The 22,169-nt window shown below is 44.3% G+C and overlaps 1 protein-coding gene across 16 annotated transcripts in view; it reads right to left on the bottom strand.

Annotated features, from left to right (window-relative positions):
• The window catches only part of RYR3 (ryanodine receptor 3), a 572,638-nt gene that overhangs the window by 197,887 nt on the left and 352,582 nt on the right, over positions 1-22,169 (bottom strand). For 13 of the 16 annotated variants that reach the window (XR_013521058.1, XM_054240576.2, XM_054240580.2 and 10 more), the window contains 9 exons: positions 19,419-19,627; positions 17,089-17,264; positions 16,154-16,190; positions 14,404-14,567; positions 11,072-11,237; positions 4,446-4,532; positions 3,836-4,062; positions 1,324-2,119; positions 708-908 (listed from right to left, as the gene is read on the bottom strand). Coding sequence is in view for 15 of the 16 variants with exons in the window: in XM_054240576.2 (XP_054096551.1) it covers positions 708-908; positions 1,324-2,119; positions 3,836-4,062; positions 4,446-4,532; positions 11,072-11,237; positions 14,404-14,567; positions 16,154-16,190; positions 17,089-17,264; positions 19,419-19,627 (2,063 nt within the window). In the remaining variant the exon portion in view is untranslated. The remainder of the gene's footprint in view (positions 1-707; positions 909-1,323; positions 2,120-3,835; positions 4,063-4,445; positions 4,533-11,071; positions 11,238-14,403; positions 14,568-16,153; positions 16,191-17,088; positions 17,265-19,418; positions 19,628-22,169) is intronic. The other 3 variants (XM_054240578.2, XM_078334416.1, XM_078334417.1) reach the window with 1 other exon arrangement.

Here is a 22,169-nt window from a genome sequence, read left to right as displayed (position 1 = left end):
TAAGTGAGCTGCTGAGCAGTGGGGAAAATGGAAACTATTATTCTACAAGATGTCCCTCCCTCATTTAGAAGTTTTTCACTAGGATCTTGATTCTTCTTAAAGAAGCCCTTCCCATCGGGTAAGGCTAATCCCAAGGTGGATACTGTGAAGAATGAACACAACAAATCACAAAGATGACTCACTCACTGAGTCCCCTTCTCCAGGCTCCACAAGGCTGGGGAGGCTTTGTGAGAACGTCGTGCCAATGGCGAGGGAGTTTAGACGCATTAGACAAAGAAAACTGTGCACCAGCTCTCGTTAAGTTGGTGCAGGTTGACCCTATTCTGTTGGTGTCTGATAGACAGGTAGTGACTTCTGGAAGGGTTGGCAGAAATCCTTCTGAGTGGTGGATCCTTGCTGAGAGGACAATTGAATCCCAACAGTGATCTGGTCTTTGAATCAGTAAAGGAGGCATTGGAGAGGGTAAAAGAAGGGAGGAAGCCCTGGCCCATGTGCAGTTTAGAAAGGGATATTTTCCTACGCAAGAGAATTGGCACATATTCCTTAGCTCTCAGGACTAGGCCTGTCTCCTGGCATTGCCGTGGGTCTTTTCATCTTCTCTAACTCTTGAGGCTGCCCCAGACATCACAGAGGTTTCATGTGCCCTGTTCTATAGGTCTCAAGTTCTTCCACAGGAACTGGATGGAGGCTCAGGAAGGGACCCTCACCTGCTCCTGCGGGGGTGAGCGGAACTCCTTGGTCTTCCGGGCAGTCAGGGCCGCAGACATGTTCAGGGCCTGCATGAGCTCATTGTAGCGGAACTTCTGATTTGCCTGCAGCTTGGAGACATAAATGTCACCAAATGCCACAATGGCCTCCACTCGGTGCTGCAGCTCACAGTCACAGAGATAGCTGAGGAGCTCACACATCTGCAACAGAAGTATTACATACATAACACTGTGTACATTGGTAAGGCTGCTACCATCCCCATTTTACAGACAGCAGTACTGAGACTTCAGTTGACAATTAAAGTAAATTGTCACACAGTAGCCATAGAGCTGTTACTCAAATCTTCACCATTAAGGAGAACTCAGTGACAGAAAACTAAGCTCATTAAAGACAGAGGAAATGTACCTGTGGAGAGAGAGAATGATATTTCTAAGAAAATATTTTCCCAGGAAGCTCAGTAGAACAGCAAGCACCATAATCATCAAGCACTCTTGGCCAGACACTATGCTGAGAACTTGACACATCTTATCTCCTTTAATCCTCAGTGTGTTCCTGATACTATTATCAACGCAGAAGTTCTATTAACCTGCCTCCACTTAACCACCTGCAGCTTACCTGCAGCTTGACCGACTCGGGTAATCGAGTCTGCAACAAGCCTTTGATGGGAGCCTCCTTGCTGGCCTTCTCTCCAGCCTCCACAGCCTTCTCCTCCACCTGAGTCACTTCCTCCTTTTCTGCTCCCTCCTCTGTCTCTGCACTATGCTCCCCAAACACAGAGGGATCAACCAGGAGGAGGATCTGCCGAACATCATCATCATCAAACACCCCCATGATGAGCAGCGTTCCAATGAGTTTCAGAACAGGCACAAACTGGAACTCCACAGACCCCCCCACGGGGTCTCGGATGTGTGCCCCACTGCACTGCACTGCCTCTGTCAGCATACTCAGAGCCTTAGTCCTGAGACTCTCCAAGGGAATCTCAGGGCTTTGCTTTTGGTGCTCTTCACCAGTCACAACAAAGCAAGGGGTGGAAAACCTGAACCCGGGCTTGAGACATGTTCTGAGGCCCACCCCAGGCAGTCCGTGCCTCTTGGACTCATCCGGGAAGAGGCAGATGTTCCTGGTAGTGCTGGTAATGGGAATGATGTACTCATTCTTCATCATCAGCTTCCTCTCCTTGGCATTGGCCAGGTGGATGCTGATGAGGAGGTCATAGAAACCAGATCGAAGGAGGCCGGGGAGGTACTTGTTGTCAATGGCATAGAAGAGCTGGGAGAGGTCCACGTGGCTGCATAGGGCGTAGGCCACACGGCTGTTTCCCAGGGCGCACACTGCACTGTAGAGTCTCAGCGTGTGGTAATGAAAGCACATCAGGTCCTCCTGCTCACAGAGCTCCAGGATATCCACACACCTGAGGACAGGACAAGCAATCAGCCACACCATGGGGAGAAGAACCCACCAGAATCCAGCAATTTCACCCAGCCCAACAAAGGCAGAGTGTGTGGAAGGATGGAGGGGTCTCTGCCATGGTTCCTCTTATGGTTTATCATGCCTCTCTCAGCTCTGGTCCATATTCCATTTCCCAGTACTCCACCATATTTAACTACAAGGCTCTCAAAAGCCTGCAAGACACTGATTTACCGAATACAAAAGTCCTCATTTTTAGAAAAAAACCCAAAATTCCCAAACAGAAAACGTTCACGTATATGAGAGAGATAACTTGGTCCTCTTACTTGTAGGATCAAGTAGACCTTGCATTTTCCGGTGTAAAATCTCCTCAGCAAACGTAGATTATGCTTTCTGTCAGTCTACCATCTACATCAAGGGTTCCCAGTCCCAGGGCCATGGACCGGGATGGGTGTTAGATTCTTGTAGGAGTGTAAAACCTATTGTAAACTGTGCATGCAAGGGATCTAGGCTGCATGCTCCATATGAGAATCTAATGCCTGATGATCTGAAGTGGAACAGTTTCATCCTGAAACCATTCCCATCACCTCCTCCTCCAGCCTCACCCCATCACTGGCTGTGGAAAAACTGTCTTCCATAAAGCCAGTCCCTGGTGCCTAAATGTTGGGGACCACTGATCTATATCATTTGTATAATGTCCAATCTACCACTATCCATGGGGTATTCCCCCCAGCAACCTGAAAACAAACACAACTGCACTCCTGTCCAGAGAGGAAACACCCTCCAACCTGAAACCAGCTAACATAATCCAGTTTGCCTTTCCTTCCTGTATTAGAGGTCTATTTGTATGTTGCTCCCTTGTTTGTGTGGGTCCAGGGCTTGGGCTCTAATCTCTGCTTAGATTTTCCATTTTTGTCTCATGCCTCATCATGAATCTGAGTACCCTGCAGAACTGATTTGGCTGGGCTTCTGGTCTTTTCTGCCCCTTTCCTGCAGTGGCCTGCCCTGCTGCACATGAGCCAGTGGGACACTTAAATGGGAGCTATACAGGTGTCACATAACTCCACCTTTTCCCATTACTCTGCTTTTTTATTCAAAGAGGTCAAGGGATGGCAATAACTGTAACAATCAAATTTATTTCTTACTATGTACAGAAACTGTACCAGATTATATCTATATGGTCTCATTTTTTTGCCTCTCAGAAACCCTTTGGGTGGACCTTTCTCTCACTGTGTAGATAAAGAGACCAATGTTCAGAGTGCACAAGTAATGTACCCAAGGCCACAAAGCCAGAAAGAGAGAGCAATGGGATTGAACCCCAACCATCATTCAAGAGTACCTCTTAGCAAGGGGAGACCAGGAGCCCAATTCCTGATTCTGTAAGTCAAGCTAGGATGCCTTGGTCTTCCCCTTCCTGTCATAAATGACGCATATTTCAAGGTAAACTGGTTTTTAGTGAAAGGCATGGAACTGTTCCTTGATCTCAGGCACTAGGAGCTGCAAGGAAGGCACCGTGACAGGCACCTCATAGTGTGTTTCCTGCTGTTTCTGAGTGAGCAGCGAAAGTGGAACAAATAGAAACTGAGGCACTGGGGAAATCAAGTCATCTTGGGACTGAGCAGGATTTAATACAGATGCTCCTGGTTCTCTTCTGGGCCTGCGTGCCTCTGCCTCACCTGCCCCCCAGGCCTGCCCCTTCCTTTGCAGGCCCCTCTGGTACCTGTTCTCCTCAGGGATGTGGAGTGCCATCATCTGCAGGGGTTCCAGGCACTGCACCACCCAGCCGTGGCGCTCGCTCACCCGCTCAGTCTCTACTTTCAGGAAGCTGTTGGGCATGCGGCTCCAGAGCACGGGCTGGATGGTTTGGACATCCAGCCGAGGTGGACACTGTGGGACTGGGTTCTTCTCTTCACTCTTGAATATAGCCGCCGACAGGGGCATTGCATTCTGGGGCACATAGAAAAGGCATTAGAAAAGAAACGTGTGGTTGGTGGATGATGCACCCAGCCATTTTAACCAATATGGTCAGTATAAAGAGGAACAAATGTATTCAGGGATATCTAAGGCTTTACCAGCATTAACTATCACCTCAAACAATGGGTTATATGAGCATTAATTGATTCTTTCAGCACCCAAAAGAGGTGGGAAAGGGGGAAGATAAGAATGCATGTCCTATCATCTGAATTCAACAGGTAAGGGCAGAGCCTGGGGGTGGGGGGCTTATGAAAAGTGAGAGGGCTTCTCCTGTCTCCTGAGGCCTGGGATTTTCCCCTAATGGTTAGTGATACTTTCTCTTGCAATGGCCATTAGGTGAGAGGACAGATAAATACCTTCAGCTTTCCAAGTTCGAACTGAAACAAAGAAGTACTTGTAGGCTGCAGGAAAACTGCTGGAAACACTTTGGTATTAGGCTCCACCTGGAAATCAAAACAAATGGAAAGCTTTGCCCAGAGCTGGGCGAACATCACAGCTGGCTCAGCCATTGAGTGTTTTGGTCTCATTCCAATGACTGCGAGCTGTCTGGTCATTTTCCCCTGCTTAGAAATTCCCAGAGACCAGGTGTCTACCAGTGGAGATTGTCACAATTCCACACCTTAAACACTCTCTTTACTTGGGGCTAAATAATCTCAGGTCCTTTCACTTTTTCTCTCAGATAGCTGTAGCCAATAGCTTCCACTAGTGCACAGCAGGACAGGTAGGTGGGAAGATAACTCCCTACCAAAGGCAGGCAGTCACTCGACAGTGTGATGTGCTTGCTCTTCACAGAGCCCAGAGACGTGGTACATGGGCGGCACCATCATTCTTCACACCTGCCTATATGAGATGATAACTGGGGCGGGGTGGTGACTCAGGCAAATCGGCATTAGTCAAGCAAGCCCAGGGAGATTCCATGGTAGGGTTTCTCAGCCTTGGCACTGTCAACATTTTGGGCCAGGTAGCTCTTTGTTGTGGAAGCCATCCCATGCCCTGTAGGATATTGAATGGCATCCCTGCCCTCTGCCTGCTGCACATCAGCAGCACTCTGTCTCCACCACAGTCATGACAACCAACAATGTTGGCAACCAACACTGCCGAATGTTCTGTGAAGGGCAAAAGAACATCTGATTGAGAAACACTGCTCTAAAGGCAAAGACTGTGAGGTCCCTCACCGGAATAACAAAAGGACACTGTCTCCCTCTCAGATCCCTCATTCTCCCTGGGTTCCTCTGGACCCCTCTCCACCCTCTCCACCCTCTTCTCATTCTTCACCATTCCAGTTCTTATGCTGGAGTGTTTGGGATTCACTAATTGTGCTCCAGCTGCCACTTAGATGAAGCATGTGGATTTATCAATATACCACATCAAGAGCTCCAGGTATTATTTAAAAACTTGAATTCCTCTGAATACCCTATTACAAAGCATTTTCAAGGGAGAGTCACTGGAGGACGATGGAAGATTTCATAAAGTCTACTCACATACTGGGACTTTAATTCCACCAGTTGAAGCCTTTTAGTTTGAAGCAAATGTAGACATAAGGACATTATTGCAACTCTCCCCATCTACAAATGAGGGGATGACAGATGTGATGGACATATCCTAAGGTGACTCCAGTGAGTCACCATTCCCCTAAAACATGTGTCTTGTTTTCAGCAAATAGAACGGCAAAGGTGAAGGACCTGCCACTTCCTAGATTAGATTATTTATGTAAAACTTCATCTTGGTGGACTGGAGAGTAAGCTTCTCCAGTGGACCTTGGAGATGTAAGTAGCTGTTGTTAGAGGGCTTATGAGAGGGCCACAAAACAAGGAATTCTTTGGGGTGAAAGGTGGGTAGAGTGGCCCCTGGCTGCAGCCAGGACAACAACAGGACCTCAGTTCTACAAATCCTAGCAACTGAATTCTGCCAACAAGCACATAAGCATGGAAGAGGATATTGAGCTCTTGAAAAGAATGCAGCCTGGCTGACACCTTAACTCTATCCTTGTGAGAGACCTGTGAGAGCTGAGGACCCAGCTACACTGTGGCCAGACTCCTGATCCACAGAAAATCATGGGATAATAAATACATGTTATTTTAAGCTGCTAAATTTGTAGTCATTTTTAATGTGGCAACGGAAAATGAGTACAGTGAGTTTTCTTTTTATCAGAGCAACTTTCATAGGTTTTCTTTAAATAGTGAATCACCTCAATGCATTTAGACATAAGATTTACAAAAACACACTTTTCTGTGTCTGTGACTTACAAGATTCCATGATTTAGTGCTATCATTTGCTCATGATGAAACAGGCTACGCTGGTTAAACCCCAGACTTTCACCCAGTACATGGTCCTTCTAGAACACACAAGTGGGCTGACATTTCAGGTAAAAATATTTGGTTTATACTGGAGGTTTCAAGTACCCACGGATGATATGAAGAGGCAAGTGCCTGTAAAACCATAATGTTGGAGCAGACTCTAGTACTGCCTGGCTATGCCTGAAATAAGCTCTGATATTTAGTATCTATTACATACTTGCTTTGTGCCAGACCCTGAGTTTATGGTAATGAGAGAGATGATTACGAAATCCTGATTTGATATTGCTCTGACTTTAGCTATAAGGTAGGAGTCGTCCCTGGGCTGGCTCCCAGATTTCTTAAATACCTAATATGTGAACTCTAGAACAACCTGTAGCCCTCAAATTACTGCAAACTTAAGGAAGCAGAGCTCCTGTGGCTGAGAAAACTTCATTTGGACCAGCAGGAAGCCCACACGTCTGTGCTAACAGGGAGAGAGAAATGCATTCAGTTGAAGTCTTCCTTGGCTGAACTAAATCATGCCAGCATGGGAAGCCATAGCTTGAAGAGGGAGTTTAATTTTCAGGTCCCTCATGACTGGTTCCTGAAAACCTCATAAACTGCCCAAACTCCAGGGCTTTCCTCAACCCTCCCTGCAGAAAGTAGGTACTTTGAGGGCATTTAGGAATGTTCCTGGGATAGGTTTATTTTCCACCATGCAGAGTATACTCCCACATGATAAACAGAGGAAATTTCTCTTCAATCACTGAAAGAAGAAGAAAACACAATGTGGGCTCATGAGGTTGCATATGAGGATAAAAATGGGCAATTGGTGGTGTGGTAAGCAGGATTCTAGAAGGCCCTCCAGACCCCTGGTGTGACTCTTATGATCAGGCTATGTTGCATGGCAAAAGGCATTCTGCAGATGTAATTAAGGCTCCAACCAGCTGGCCTTAAGATAGGGAGACCTTGTTGGCTTTTTCAAATTGCATGAGTTTTCTAAAAGCAGGAGCTTTCCTGCTGGAGGAAGAAGGAAAAATCAGAGAAAAACTGGATGTGCCCTTGTTGGTTTTGAAATGGAGGGGGCCACGTGTAAAGGAATGTGGGTACCCTTTGGGAGCTGAGAGGGGCCCTGGCTGATAGCGAGCAAGGAAGGAGGGGCTTCAGAATCTCTGACCTCAGACCCATGATCTCAAAGAACTGCCAACAGCTTGAATGAGCTCAGAAGTGGATTCATCTTAGAACCTCCACATGAGCCTGGTTCAGCTGAATGGACACCTTGTGGTTGGCCTGGCGAGAACCTGAGTACCTAGTCAAGCCTGCAGAATTCTGAAATAATAAATGTGTGTTGTTTTAAGCTGCTGAATTTTGTGGTAACTTGTTAGGAAGCAATAAAAATAACTACAAGGGAATTTCCCAGCCATAGGTCAGTCTGGCAACACACACTCGGTGAGCATTCACTAGGTGCCAGGTACTGTTTTATGCATGGGGAAGTGATAGTGAGCACAGGAGAGGGCCTCTGCCCTCTGGGAGCTTACCTTCAAAATGAGCAACTTACATGCCCATGGATTGAGCAGTCAGCCCAGATTTAGCACTGCCGTGGTGTGCCACTGACATTTTCCCTTTTGTATTTGAGGTACCTTTCATCACTGGCTGATCTGTTTTGTCCTTCCAATAATGGATATTCTTTTTCTAATCATGTGTGAAGGTCATGGCATAGGAACTGGCCTGAATTGAAAGCTAACCCTTCTTGTAAATCCAAATCTCACAGCAGCCTCTGTCTCAGACTGGTGTGCCTAGAGTGGCAATCACTGAGGAGTATCTCTTGAACGTAGATTTTATTTTTCATTTCTCCACTGATTGTATTAAGTGGGACAGAAAAATGTGTTCAAATTGCTTATCGCTATTTAATGGGGAGGTCTAGAAACATTGTTTGAGAGACTCCTTCTCTCATTATTTTGGTTTCTAGTCCTTTCTGAATCTGAAAGCCAGTGTATAAACATTGCTGGCCTGTTCTTCTTGAGATAATTGAAAAGTGAAAATGGCTACAGCTGTGGAATAACAATGATCCCACTGTCAGGGACCAGAAGCACGGCAGGACATGGTACTGTTTCTCCTGGAATGAGAAGGGGGCTGGCTGGGTGTGAGCCTCCCAGGTCCCTGGACAGAGCCCTGACACTGTTTCCCTTGCAGCAGCATTCTTTAGGACAAGAGTCAGGACTAGGACCGCAGAGCAGGGTCGTCAGGATTTCTATGCAAGGGGCGGAGGAAGGCTCTCCAGAAGGTAAGTATCAGCACCCAGCTGAAAGAAGACAACTGACCGGCGACAACTGTCGCCCAGGAAGGATGGTGAAAAGTGGGCTAAAGCTGCCACAGTGTCCTCTTCAACATCATGGGCTCTTCCCTGAGGAAGGAAGTCATTGCAGTTGCAAATGCCATTAAAAAAAATTTTTTTTTTTGAACTTCCAAAGATCAGCTAGTCTTAAAAGTTATGAGGTGCTTTAGCGTTCTCTGCAGCTCAGGGAGGACCCTTCAGTTAAACTCATTTCTAAAGTTAATGGGCAAAAGCTAATGGATTCTGAAGGACAGCAGTGATGTATATAAAATATTTCTCAGGGGATTTTGGGGGCAGAGGAGACAGAATCATGAAAAAGTACTAGAAGAATAATACTTTACTTTCTGCTTCAAAGCCTGGCTTTGCGGGTACATCTTTCTGGAAATGGCTGGTTGGGCCCCAGCTGCTGAAGTAAGTGCGCCAAGTGGCGATGATTCCACTTTCTCCCAGGAAGAGGAGGAGGTGCAGAGGGTGTCATGCACTGCAGGCGGTGCTGGAGAGACAAGGTGGCTGCCCCTATACCAGCAGGCTGTTCCCTCCCCCCAGGAAGAGTTGGTCCATCTGTTCTTAGTCAATGAACGTCTCAGATGGGAGATGGCTACTCCGTCTGCTCTCTATCTTACATCTCTCCAACCACAGGCCAGAGAACTGGCTGCCAAGAGGCTTTTCAGCCTGGAGGCTGTAACCTGAGGCTGATTTAAGAATCAGGGGTTTTATCCATGTATGTGATAGCAGGATATTTTTAATTTGCTGTAGTTAGGCAAACTGGTGATGCTGAAAAACTACTGGATTCCTTAAATACTGCATGCCACTTTCCTGCTCAGAAACCTTCAATGGCTCCCCATTTCTACCTATACCTCCCTAGCTTTCCAAATAAATTTCCTACCAATAACTGTAAGAGCCCCATACAATGCTGTCCACTGATCCTCAAGCACACTTTATGCTTCCCTATCTCCATAATGCTTCTTGAGCTATGTATCCAACATTATTCTTCTCTTTCTACTCATGAAATTCATTCATTCTTTTTTTTTTTTTTTTTTTTTTTTTTTTTAAAGACAGGGTCTCACTCAGTCACCCAGGCTGGAGTTCAGTGGAACAATCATAGCTCACTGCAGCCGCGACCTCCCCAGACTTAAGTGATTCTCTTAGCCTCCTGAGTAGCTGAGACTATAGGTGTGTGTCACCATACCCAGCTAATACTTGTATTTTTTGTAAAGCTGAGGGTCCACTATGTTGCCCAAGCTGGTCTCAAACTCCTGAGCTCAAGTGATGTGTCTGCCTTGGGCTCCACAAGGTGCTGGAACTACATACAGGTGGGAGCCTCCATGCCTGGACTGTTAAAACTCTTTTTCCTTAAAAAAATCAAGATTCCTCCTTAATGAACATTTTCCTGACTGCTTGTGATGGAGTGAGCTCTTCCTTTTTGAACTTGTATAGCATTCTCTGTCTACACGTACTTGTGACTCTCCATTCTACCCTGGAGGGTGGAGAATGTTTAATATAGACATTAATTCCTTAACTCCCATCTCCCATAGTATGCTCTGTAGAACTCTAGGTTCATAGAGTATTACTGATTCTTAAAGTTAAAAAGTGCTTTTCTTTGTCAAATAATTTGAGAATTGCTTGGTTAGACAGGTTTCTTTCTGAAGAATTTTTCAAAGGTTTCAGTGCACTGACCTTAATTACAAAACTTCAAGAGGAGGATGTGATAGGTGGCAGTTTCCCAGGCTCACCCAGCCATCAAGGATGAGGAGATAAGGCTGCCTGCGGTTAATGACAGGTAAGCCTACATGTGTGTGTAATGAATGGTTTTCCTGAGCAGCAGTATGGAAGTTAACAGTCCCGGAAATGAGGAAACACATTATTTACATAAATGTATTTTTAAAGCATCCTATAAGGTGGTCATAAGGAATGGGGATAACCTCTTTGTAAAAGGAATACTTCCTGGCAAATTAATTCATTTTTATAGGTTTCTATTTTGAGTACAGAAGTTTCTTAGTGTGACAAATATTTCTGTTCACCTTTTACATCTTTTATATAGTGTGGGTAATAGATAAGGCTGCACAAGAAATATTTATGAAATAAATGAATAACATTTTACAGTCCAACACGAAGGAAAAGCCTCTTCATCCTTTAGAAAGATAACTGGTATACTGGATCAACCAGTAACTATGATTGTCCAGCCCTTTTTTCATTGCACACAAGGAAGTGGCTTTGTTCTTGTTTATTTGCTGTCCTAAGTGGCCCATGGCCCACGTGGGCTTATCAGCTAGACATACTGAGGCAGGATGCTGAGTACAGAAAACAAGGAACATAGTCATAAACACCAGGCCTGGGATACCACTGTTTCAGATCCAGAAGCCACCCTTACCTGGTAGCAGGTACCCAGTTCTTTTCCATTGGCTGAGAAGGACAACATGCCCATTGCCAGATCCACGAGACAGCCGATCTCCAGGTCCACGTTGCTCCGATTTGATCTCTGGGAACTGGCCACAATATCCCCACCCCAGACCATGTAGCAGTTGCTGCGTTTCACACTAGGAGCCAAGAAAGGAAAAGGCAACAGAATTTGGACTGGGGTAGTTTGTAATCAAGACTCAGGAATGAAATGCCCCAGACACTTTCCTAGGAAGCTTTCTGTTCAGCCCCAAATAATATTTTTTTCTTAAATGAGTTCATTTAGCTTCAGCCCAATTTACTTAGGCATGAGCCACTCAGTGAAGGGATGTGGCAATCTATTCAGGCTACCTCCTTCCAGAGAGCACAATGTTCAGAGAACCGTTCCCCAACTCAATGTCAAGACACCTTTGTAAAACAGATCATGGGCATACAAGTGTCTTACTCAGAGATGGGAAATTGAGGCACAGGGTGAATGGCCACCTCTGGCAAACTTATATGGAGATTTAGAATAAGAGGCAGAAATGAAAGTCTGAGTTCAGAGTCCCAGTCTGGTAAACAGGGCAAAAGGCTGTAAAACACTTGAAAACTTGGGCCCACATTCCTTAGGATAGCTGGCCTGGGCTCCCTACAAAGTAGTTTCTGACACCTTGCCATCTCCTTGACTTATACGCCCCTGTCCTTCCCAGTGCCTTGGAGTTCTGCCTCCTGCATTACTGGCTAATAATCAACTTAGGTGCCTTGCTTAGTTTTCTATCTACCAACTCCCAGAATGTAAAACTCCATTATAGGCATTTACACTTAAAAGCAAACTATAATAACCAAAAAGTCCTTAAGGCTACAAAGCCTGTTTCTGTAATTGTAGGATTTCACATCCCAGGGGAGCTGTGGAGATGTTTAGTGGCAGAGGTGATTCTCAGAGCCCCCCACCATGGGCAAGAGGCAGCTGATTCTTTCTCCTTCTAAGCCCACACTGGTGTATGTCATCTCAGGGACCAGGTCCCTCAAAGTGACATGATATGACTTTTCTCAAGTTATATCAATGAGTGATGCTATATCTGATGCAAGAGCAGCCCTTTAAATGCCTTAGGGTCAGTCTGATGTGACTCAGTTTGGCTTCCTGTCGTTGTCCTCAGCATGGAGGGCAAGTCCACACAAGGGCAGGGAGCGTACATTTGGCACTGTTGGGGTGGGTAGATCCTGGAACAGATCCTGTAAACTCTGAGAGTTGCTTTACCTCTCAGGATGATATTCTCATTTGCAAAACCAAGGGTTAAGTTAGGATTCTTCAAGGTTCCTTCTGCCTCTAGAAGTCTATCACTTTCCCCCTTTGAAGCATGCATTAATCTCCTGTCCTCTCCTTTGGGGCAATGATGGGTCTGCTTACTCCCTGTGAATGCCCTCAGGCAGGGGCCAGTGCAAATAGCCTCTTTCAAAGAGTTATAGCATTATTAGAGTTCCATAACTGCAGCCATGTTAGTACTACTTTTTAATGATTAAGGTACTAACCATACTGATGACTAATACAGAATTCTATTAATAATGTATTGATGCTGTGGGAATGTGAAGTGACTAGCTTTGCTTATATATTAAAGATTCAAATTCAAAATGTCCTACAACATCTGTAAATTGATTTTTTATTTATTTCTTATTACATAGGACAAAGAAGAAAGGATTATTGATTGTGTATCATATAATATGTCTTATCTTAGGTGCTAAAATGTCAGTTAATTTTCACAGTAAATATGGTTATTCAGGCTCAGATAAATCAAGTAATGTATCTGGTATGGCAGAGCCAGCAAACTGGAATAATAAACTCAAATGAGTTAGACACTTCTGCCTTCTCTTTTCGCTGAAGAACAAAGCCTGAATTGGTCAATTACTTTAGAATACTTCACTTTCCAATCTAAACTAGATGTTGCTTATAGCATTTACTTTTGCTCTCATTAATCATGGACATTCAATAAGGGAAGTAATAATGACGCAGTTGACCCTTGAAAAACATGGGTTTGAATTGCATGGATCCACTTACACGTGGGTCCACTTAGGCATGAATTTTTTTCAACAACTCATGGATTAAAAATACAGTGTTCACAGAGTGCAAAACTCACGTATAGGGAAGGCTGACTTTTCCTATACAAGGGTTCAGTGCTGACTGCGGGACTTGAGTATGAGTGGATTTTGGTGTAAGTGGAAGATCCTGGGGCAAATTCAGCTAATATACCAAGGGATGACTGAAGTTGACATTAATAGAGTGCCTGAGTTGAGGTACTGTCCTAAGACTTTTTCTGTGAATTAATTTACTTAATCCTCATGATACTCTATGTGATAGGAACTATTATCCTCATCTTATAGATGAGGAAATTGAGACCCAGGGAGGTTAAGTGATTGGTCCCATGTCATACCCCTAAAACCCAGGCAGTTTATTCTAAAGCTGGCACTCTTAACCAGCTGCTGGTCCCTCATGACACAGTGACTATGACTCAACTCTGGCCACTAGTCTTTGGTGAGCCACTATTTTCTAAAGGGCACTGATTGCAAGACATTCCTGTCTTTGTAGGGAGTAAAGGCCAGTGTGAAAAACAACTTATGACATCTCTACATATGGCCATAAAGAAAAAAGATGCTCCTGCTCATGTACTCAGGAAACAGATGGAAAACAGATGAAAACCACAAGCCACGTTCTCCTGCGTCACCTCTGGAACACATCTGGCCAACAATCTTTTCCCTGGCTGCAGTGCCAGCAGACCCGTGGAAGGGTATGAGTGTGCCTAGAATGCGCTTTCCCTAAGAATTCCTAAGATTCCTAATTTCTATTTAGTGGTTATTATTCACAAAGTTTCAATGACTCTTTTATTCCTTATGCTTTCAACCATTTTAAACTCTTGGGATGAGGAGCTCTGAGTTTATCAGTTAGTGTGTGATGCGGTATGTCTTTTTATTTCTCCTGAACCAACTTCTTTCAAGCATCCAGAGATTTTCCCTGTCTTGTTCTGATGTTGTGGAAATTGGAACTTGCCCAGAAATCCTGGAAAAAAACTGAGAGAGACGACATACCTCAATGTCTGTCTCTATTTTCCATTCCTAAGTCACGATTTATATACATGATGAAATGCTTCTCTATTTTCACTAGCACTTTTTCTCACTGTCATAGTACTTTTTTAAAAATTTTAAGCCTGTGCTTCATCTTCTCCTTTTAAGAGAGGCTGAGATGTTTCCTTCTTTGGGTGTGGGGTGGAAGAAAAAGACATGGGGGAGGGACTGAGGAGCCCAATGGCTAACCCTACCACTTGGGAGCCCCCTTACCTTTCATGGACCCGGCCTCTTTCATCCCCTAGGGTGACAGTCACTGTGCAGTTTTTATTCAGGTCAAACTTTTCACTGTACAAGTGATAGTCTGGAGTCACCCATCCGACCCAGACACAGGATGGATCCTGTCCAGCAAAGATGCGGATGGCATAGTAGCACTGCTGTGGAGAGACCGCAGAGGGGAGTTAACGCCTCCCATCCAGTTGAGGAAGGGGGCCCAAGAGGCAGAAATAACACAGCAGCTCACTTGGCCCTTTTTTTTCTGCAAAAGTACACACTTGTAGAGGTAGACTACATGCTAGATCTGGAAGGAAGGCTGGATAGGGATTCTGGCTTTCTAATTTTTCCCTTTCTGTTTTGCTGCAGCATTTGGCAAAGCAAATGCTTAAGCTAATCTACCACCCTTTGCCCAGAAGATGCTGGTGGTGAAATAAGGAGATGCTGTGGATGGAAGCAGTGACAGCTGCTTAGAATGGGCATCACAGAGCAATAACCCTCTCCTGGCACTAGGGCAGATCTGGGCTGGAGGAAAGAGCGCGCATGGTCCCTGCCCTTAGATAGAGTGGTCAAGGGTCAGAGCATTCCTGGTTACACTTTCTCCTTCTACAGGGAGGTCCAGCTTTTTTCTAGAAAGTCTTGAAAGGGGTTGCTTAAGAAAGAGTTTATGTCGTGGCCAAATGTGCTTTGTGTAGCTGTCACACTCAACTAAAGGCAGTATCGAGAAGTACAGCAGTTTTTGGCAGGGGTCATACAATTCATGGGGTTATCACTATATTACAACAATTGCTACAGCACTGAGGCAGGTGACTACCTCATCACTTTCTCTATGAAACTTAGCAGGTTCATTCTTAATGAAGTGGCTCTTATTTGTAGTCTGTCAAATTTTCTTAACCAGAAGAAAAAAGGGTCAGCTAGACACACCTGAGCTTGAATATTGGCACTGCCACGTACTCATCATGTGACTTTGGACAAATCATTTGTCCTCTCTGTGCACAATATTATCCATTTCAGGGCTTGTTGATTAAATCAATTTTAAATGAATTAAATGGAGATTGAATGGGAGGGCAATAACGTGCCGAGCACAGTGTCCCACACATACTAGGTGTGTGATTCACTGCAGCAAGAATCTTATTCCTGGTGAGGGTTAACCTATGAATTCAGGATTGTTGGATAACTTTATGGAATGGTTGACACATGTTTCTTCCATACTTTTTTTTTGGTCAGATGGTAGAGAAGAATGAGAGAAAGAAAGAAATCAGGAGTTGCTTTCTGACTACCGTCTAGGGACCAAAAGTAGCTTCTATCTTCTGGGCTGGCTTCTTGCTCGTCTTCTCATTTGACTGCTTTTAACATCACTCCTAACACTGCACAGAGACATGGGGGAGCTGACTCACAAAAGTTTACACAAAGAAAGCAAACAAAGATTTAATTTAGCACCCTCCAACCGATGCTCATTTCAAACAGAAAGGCAGTGTTGGGTCCCTGATGGCAAATGGGCAACAAGTGCACAATGATGCCCAATTAGGAACACCAGGTAGAGCTTTTGCTTTACACTGAGTAACTGTATTTCCTTCCCCCATTTGAGAAATGCCATAGATGTGTTCTGAAAGCATCAAGATGGATATTAAAAGATGGAGTAATTGGTAATTAAAGAGGATCTCTAGACAGATTGTTGCTGTAAGGGGCATATTACCAGGCACAACAAAGAATCAAATAATTAAAACTATAATTGAGCATGTTTACTTACTGTTGTTGTATGAGAGAGTATTTCTTGCATCTGTTTCCTGGGGGGAAGATAATCCATGTTTTAGTTATTCAGCTGTATAAAGAATCCCACAGTTCCAACAGGCAGTTAGTTGATCTACCTTTAATGATCAAGGCAAGTTTAGCAAACTGGCTACTTCCTGAATACAAGTGATTGCAACCAGTATTGGGGCTTGTTCATTTGTAAGCTGTTAACATAAGGCAGGGATGTGACTCCCAACTTTTATCCCTTAGCCCAGATGGTAAGTTAGATGGTAAGTTGAGAGTGAGGATGGAAGATTGCAATAAGATAAGCAGGGATATCTCTGAATAAGTTATCCTAGTCTCTCAAGCAGCTGTGCTTATTGAAAAGCTTGATAGAAAGCGAAAACTCTAGAGGGAACCCCAACAAGATGGCTCCAGAGAGCAGACATACGTCAATGATTAAAAATAGACATCAGGGAAAGAAAGACAGCAAGGAATGTATTCCTTATCAGGAAGAAAGAAGTCACATTACCCATGAATCACACAGCTGCAGGATTGGATAACGCCCATACTTATGCAAAGAAGGCAATATCTGCCTCCAGAAAATTCTAATGACATACAAAAGCAAAAATAATTGTACCCCCTTATGCACTCACAAAACACAGGAATTATGGGCAGCAAGGAAGGTAGGGACTCAGTTCAAGAAGAGCAGAAACTTTTCTACCAGATGTGTCTGTGTAACATGATTGGTACGTTAATTATATACTACACACACACATGTACTTGTATGCACATGTGTGCACACATATTCTCATTTTTATTTTTTTCTACCTGACTGAAAGCAGAGAGAATCCTATCTGTGGAGTTCCTGCGCTGAGTTAGAGTAAAAAGCAGAAAGCCTACTTTACAACAAATACAATGAGTGCCTCTGAGAACCGGAGGCCTCACCCTCACCTTTTCTGGAAAGCTTCACTGTCCAGACAGAGGCTGTGGCTGAAGGAAGAGTGGCACTCGACGGGCATGCTCAAGCGGCAATAGATCATGTCGGCATTGCTATTCTGTGTGCCAAACGTCTTATGGGTCACCTTGAGACATGGAGGGCTGTCCATGGTACCATCAATCCTCATGACCTGGAAACATGAATCCTTACTCTGACACACCAAAGGGCCTGACCTTGACCCAGTCCCTTCTTCCCTCATCGACATGCATATGACAAGGCATTCTGTGAACTATGGAAGTAAGTTGTGTCCAGTGATAACCAAACTATGATTTTCATCATTACTTTGGGCCTTGTCCTGTAGAAAGTAACAGATCTGCTCCTGGCTAGGGAAATTAGAGATTGAAAAACATGCCCACTGGGTTCTCTGTAAGGCCGAGTGGAGAATAAATGTCAAAGGTGAGTGGCATCTGGGAGATGCAGCACAGTGTTCACAGAGGCTAACCTTTTAGGTCGGGGGCAGGTGGTTAAAGAAGAGAATCTTTCCAAGGACTGTGCTTGTCAGTGGATATGAGAACATCTAAGGGAAGGGGGAAAAAGAAATCCCAAATCTCAGGAAGGATGTCCAGCTCTTGAGGAGGGTACCCTCCCCACCCAGCCCAGCTCTCATCTCTGCCAGTCACAGCCTGAAGGCTGAGGTTCCAGGAGCCTCCTCTCAATCCTAGGGAAATCTGCAGTTTCTAGGCACAAGCACTGCAGGGGGCAGAGTTGGGGGAGGAAAAGTCAGAAACGGATTTTTGCAATGTGCATGTGGGGCGGGGGATGGGGGATACAGGGAAAGTGAACTGAGGCTTACAATAATCATTTTCCTATAATCTGAGCCTCTTCTTTGCTCTCTAGAGAGCTATTCTTGTCCTGGGGCCTATGAGAATACATTAATATTTGTGTGTGACTTGTATATTTTTCTAAGTACAGGGCCTCCAGATTCTATCAGATTGTCAAAGGGATTTGTGACTTCCAAAAGTTTAAGATCACTTTTCTAAAGTAATAGTTAGGGAGGAATCAGAAAAATAAGTCTCTACTACTTAACTGAGTAAGAAAGTGGACTTTAAGGATGATACTTGTTGAATTCAGATGGGAGGATGAGTTAAGGAACTTACAATGAGGTTGAAGCAAGCCAGTGAATCTACCTCGACTAAAGCTACAGTGCGGCTGATCTCTCTGGTGTTTTTTTTTTTTTTTTAATCAACACTCTTCCCCCTCCCCACCATGGAAAAACCATGGTCTGTGTACTGAAACAGAGGCAAGCCTAAGTCAGTGTAGGGCCAGAACCCAGGTTAGGTGCCTTACAATCTTTGGCTCCTCTCTGCTCCCCCTAGAAGGTGGAGACAGATTAATCAATGATCACACATCAGTTTAAAATCTAGGAAACACCATCAAAAAATTAAATAGGTTCTACAAGACATCAAGTCATGAGTGGTAAGAACATACATGTTCAGTACATATAATCTTGAATATAGGTATTGAACTTGTAAATTTTTTTTTTGAGACAGAGTCTCCCTTTGTCACAAGGCTGGAGTGCAGTGGCGCGATCTTGGCTCTCTGCAATCTCTGACTACCTACATGGTTCAAACAATTCTCAGCCTCCCAAGTAGCTGGGATTATAGGCATGCACCACCATGCCCAGCTAATTTTTTTTTTTTTTTTTTTTTTTAGTAGAGATGAAGTTTCACCATGTTAGCCAGGATGGTCTCGATCTCCTGACCTCATAATCCACCCACCTCGGCCTCCCAAAGTGCTAGGATTACAATCATGAGCCACTGACCCCAGCATTAAATTTTTTTAAATAAAAAAATTGTTTTAAGAGACAGGGTCTCACTGTGTCACCTACACTATGGTGCAGTGATGTGATCATAGCTTACTGTAGCCTCGAAATCCCAGGCTCAAGGGATTCTCCCCTCTTAGCCTCCCAAGTAGCTAGGATTACAGGTGTGAGCCACCACACCGAGACTGAACTTAAAAAAAGTTTAAGGTCTCCTGATACTATATTACTATGACAATACAGTATGGGAACATCCAGAGCAAATGCAGAAATGCAGTGGCCCAAAATCTTGAGAATCGATCTGCAAGGTTTTATGTAACAAGGTTGCTGCCTCTTGTAAGATGCCACTAAGCTGCCCCAATTAAGATGGTTGCAACTGTAGCTCTGAGGGACAGCGGGGAGGTGGCTGGTAAGCGGCCAGGGCATGACTTAGGTAAGCAGCTGCCTGTTGACAGGAGACTTAGGGGGAGCTTAGGGCCTTGGCCCACCTGACCTACCAGGGCTACGCATGTTGTGTAACGTTACCTCTATGTGCGGATGATCCTTTGGCACGTTGACAAATGTTGGGAGGCGCTTGCTGAACCACATGGCAACATCTCTGTTCATGTTGACGGCAAAAGGCTCAAAGCCCTCCTGGAGACCACACATGGTATAAAACTTGAAAGTGCTGGCATCTGTCCCGAGATTCATCCGGCCGATCTGAGATAGCCCCAGACAGCAGATGGGCACAAAGCCTGCAGAACAGTTAGAGAGTCCCGCTTCAGCCCAAGGGCACCATCCCAGGAAACTGTGAGGAAGCTGAATCTTTGCTTCCTTAAGGGCTTTGACGCCCCGTAGGAAAGATGGGACACATCCCTCTTTATTTTTTTCTTTCTGGCACATGAAATCAACAACAGGAGGTCACATGGAGACCACCATTTGCTCATGGTACGTAGGAAAGAAAAGTGAGCTTGGTTCAAATGATTTGGGAAGAACAATCATCCAGTTAAGAATATTCTTAAGATATCAATAAATGTCAACTGAAAAGGTAAAGTCAACAAGAGAAAAGTGAAATTCTTTATCTGTCCCTTAGTTAAAATTGATCTTAGGCCCTGGAAAAATTTAAATACTACCCAAAGCAATGCAGTGAGCCCAAAGGATGACTTGGTGAGATTTTTTTCCCACAAAAATAAAAAGATGGTTAACTATGTGAGATGATGAATGTTATTTTGCTTCACTGTAGGAGCCTTTTTACTATCTCTATGTATCTCACAACATCACGTTGTCTACCTTAAATATACAAAATAAAATTTATTTAAAATAAAAACATGAGTTAGTGCAAGTTGCCCAACTTTTCTGGACCCTAGCATCTTCCCCAGTGACCTGAGAAGTCCTTGACATTTTGAGAGTAGAAGTCTAAGGAGTTTTAAATGCTAGCACTTTGATTGTACCTGCTAACAAAAATACAATTTAAGGACACCCAATTGCACAGCCCACTGTCCTCCTCCTTGCCTACTCAGGAAGGCAGAGTTTTAAGCAGGAGCCAGAGAAAGCTTCTTTCCTTCCTTCCTACAGCTATCATCTCTCCAAGCTCACATCTGTACCCTGATCATATTTAAAAACTACCATTCAGAACAGACCAAAGCAGAAGTTCAAATTGTTTGGTCTTCTTGTTTGTGGGCTATTTATAAGTCCTAATTGTGGACCAACAAATCAGCAACACAGGGAAAGCACTAATTATATTGGATTTGGGAGGATGTGACAGGCAGGCTGGCTGCTGGAGAACAGCTGAAGGCTGCAGAGAGTGCTTGGAAGGGTAGGAGTAGTTCTGAGGCTGCTGGATGAAGCAGGGGCAAGAGCTCCCTATAGAAGAAAGTGGTGTCACTCCTAGGATTTCAGGGACATTTAAAGGCCAATTCTGGGAGCATTTACATCTAACAGTAAGAACTTTGTTTCATAGACACCAAGGCCAAGATGCACTCTTCCTAGCAGGGAGACTTATATACTATCATCTAAGCCATGAAGTTTCTATGTAAATAAATTACATAAATGAAAAGTAAATCTCTTGCAAGCTATGTGGTCGCTTTTAGAAACTATAAACTCACTTAGGATACATATGTGTTTAATACCATTTCTAAATAAGAGTGAATGCCAATGCAGTCCTAGCAAAATGACAGTGATGCTTGTACAAGAAGCCTCCTCACGGGGCTGCCAGCTGAGGACAGACTAGGAGCCCTGCATCTCAGGACAGTCAATGGATTGGTCAATCGGACAGGCACCCGTTCATGTAACATCCTGAGCACTGCTATGCCTGTGGCATTTTTGTGATAGGGGCTGCAATGGATGAAACCATCTCCTTTCTATAGACAGATGTTTATAAATAAGGAACCTTTGGAAATCTGACTACAGTGTGAAATAAGAATTGCTTAGTAGTAAAATTTCTAGGCTCCCCATTGGGAAAGATGGTTTTGCTATGTGCTATAGCAAGATGTGAAGGAAGAAGAAACTATCCCAATTCCAAAGAGCTTACAGAAATGGGGACAAAAAATGGAATATAAAGGAGTGACTGTTTTTGCTGTAAATCATGCTTATTTCCAAGACAGTATTTTGGTCATTCTAAGGGAGGTAACTAAACAAAGAAAATCACCAGTATAGGTTTATCTTGGAGCCATAAACATGAACATCATGAAACAGTCCAGCCTTGTTGTAAGCACAGAATAGGACAGCCTAAGAAAATCTCTCTATTCTCTATGAACTTGGATGGTGCAATAAGTGAGCACTAGGGATAAAAGCCTCAGTGGAAAGCAGCAACAATGAGGATTTGACCTCAGGACATAAAAACAATGTCCTAGTCACAGACCCACTGACAATGTAAGGGGGAAAAGGTAATCAACTGCATAAGACTTCTCTTTTTCTAAGGATGTTGAGCTCCTCCTCATTCCCAAGCATGAGTAGAGAGGACAACCCTTTAACGAGACTAAAACTAAAGACAGGAGGAGTTAATGAACTTGGCCAAGGTCACAGGAAGGGCAAGTGACAAAATGAGATGAGGTTCTTTATCCTTGAGTCATAGGCCAGCTGGCAGTCATTGTGCAAGAGAGGGAGTGAGTGTTCAGGGGATGGATGCCCCAGATTTAAACAGTACTTATGACCCGGGCCAGAGGACTGCATTCATTAGAGAGTGAAGTGTTGTTCCTGTGGGGCAGAAGCCCTCTCTACAGGGAGAGTTGTACTTCATGGGAAAAGACGGGCCAAAGATGTCATGGATGCAGGAGCAATGTGAGGTACAGAGTATTG

Source organism: Callithrix jacchus, chromosome 8 (assembly GCF_049354715.1).
Source record: "Callithrix jacchus isolate 240 chromosome 8, calJac240_pri, whole genome shotgun sequence".
NCBI lineage: Eukaryota > Metazoa > Chordata > Mammalia > Primates > Cebidae > Callithrix > Callithrix jacchus.
This window is presented reverse-complemented; position numbering and strand designations above follow the sequence as displayed.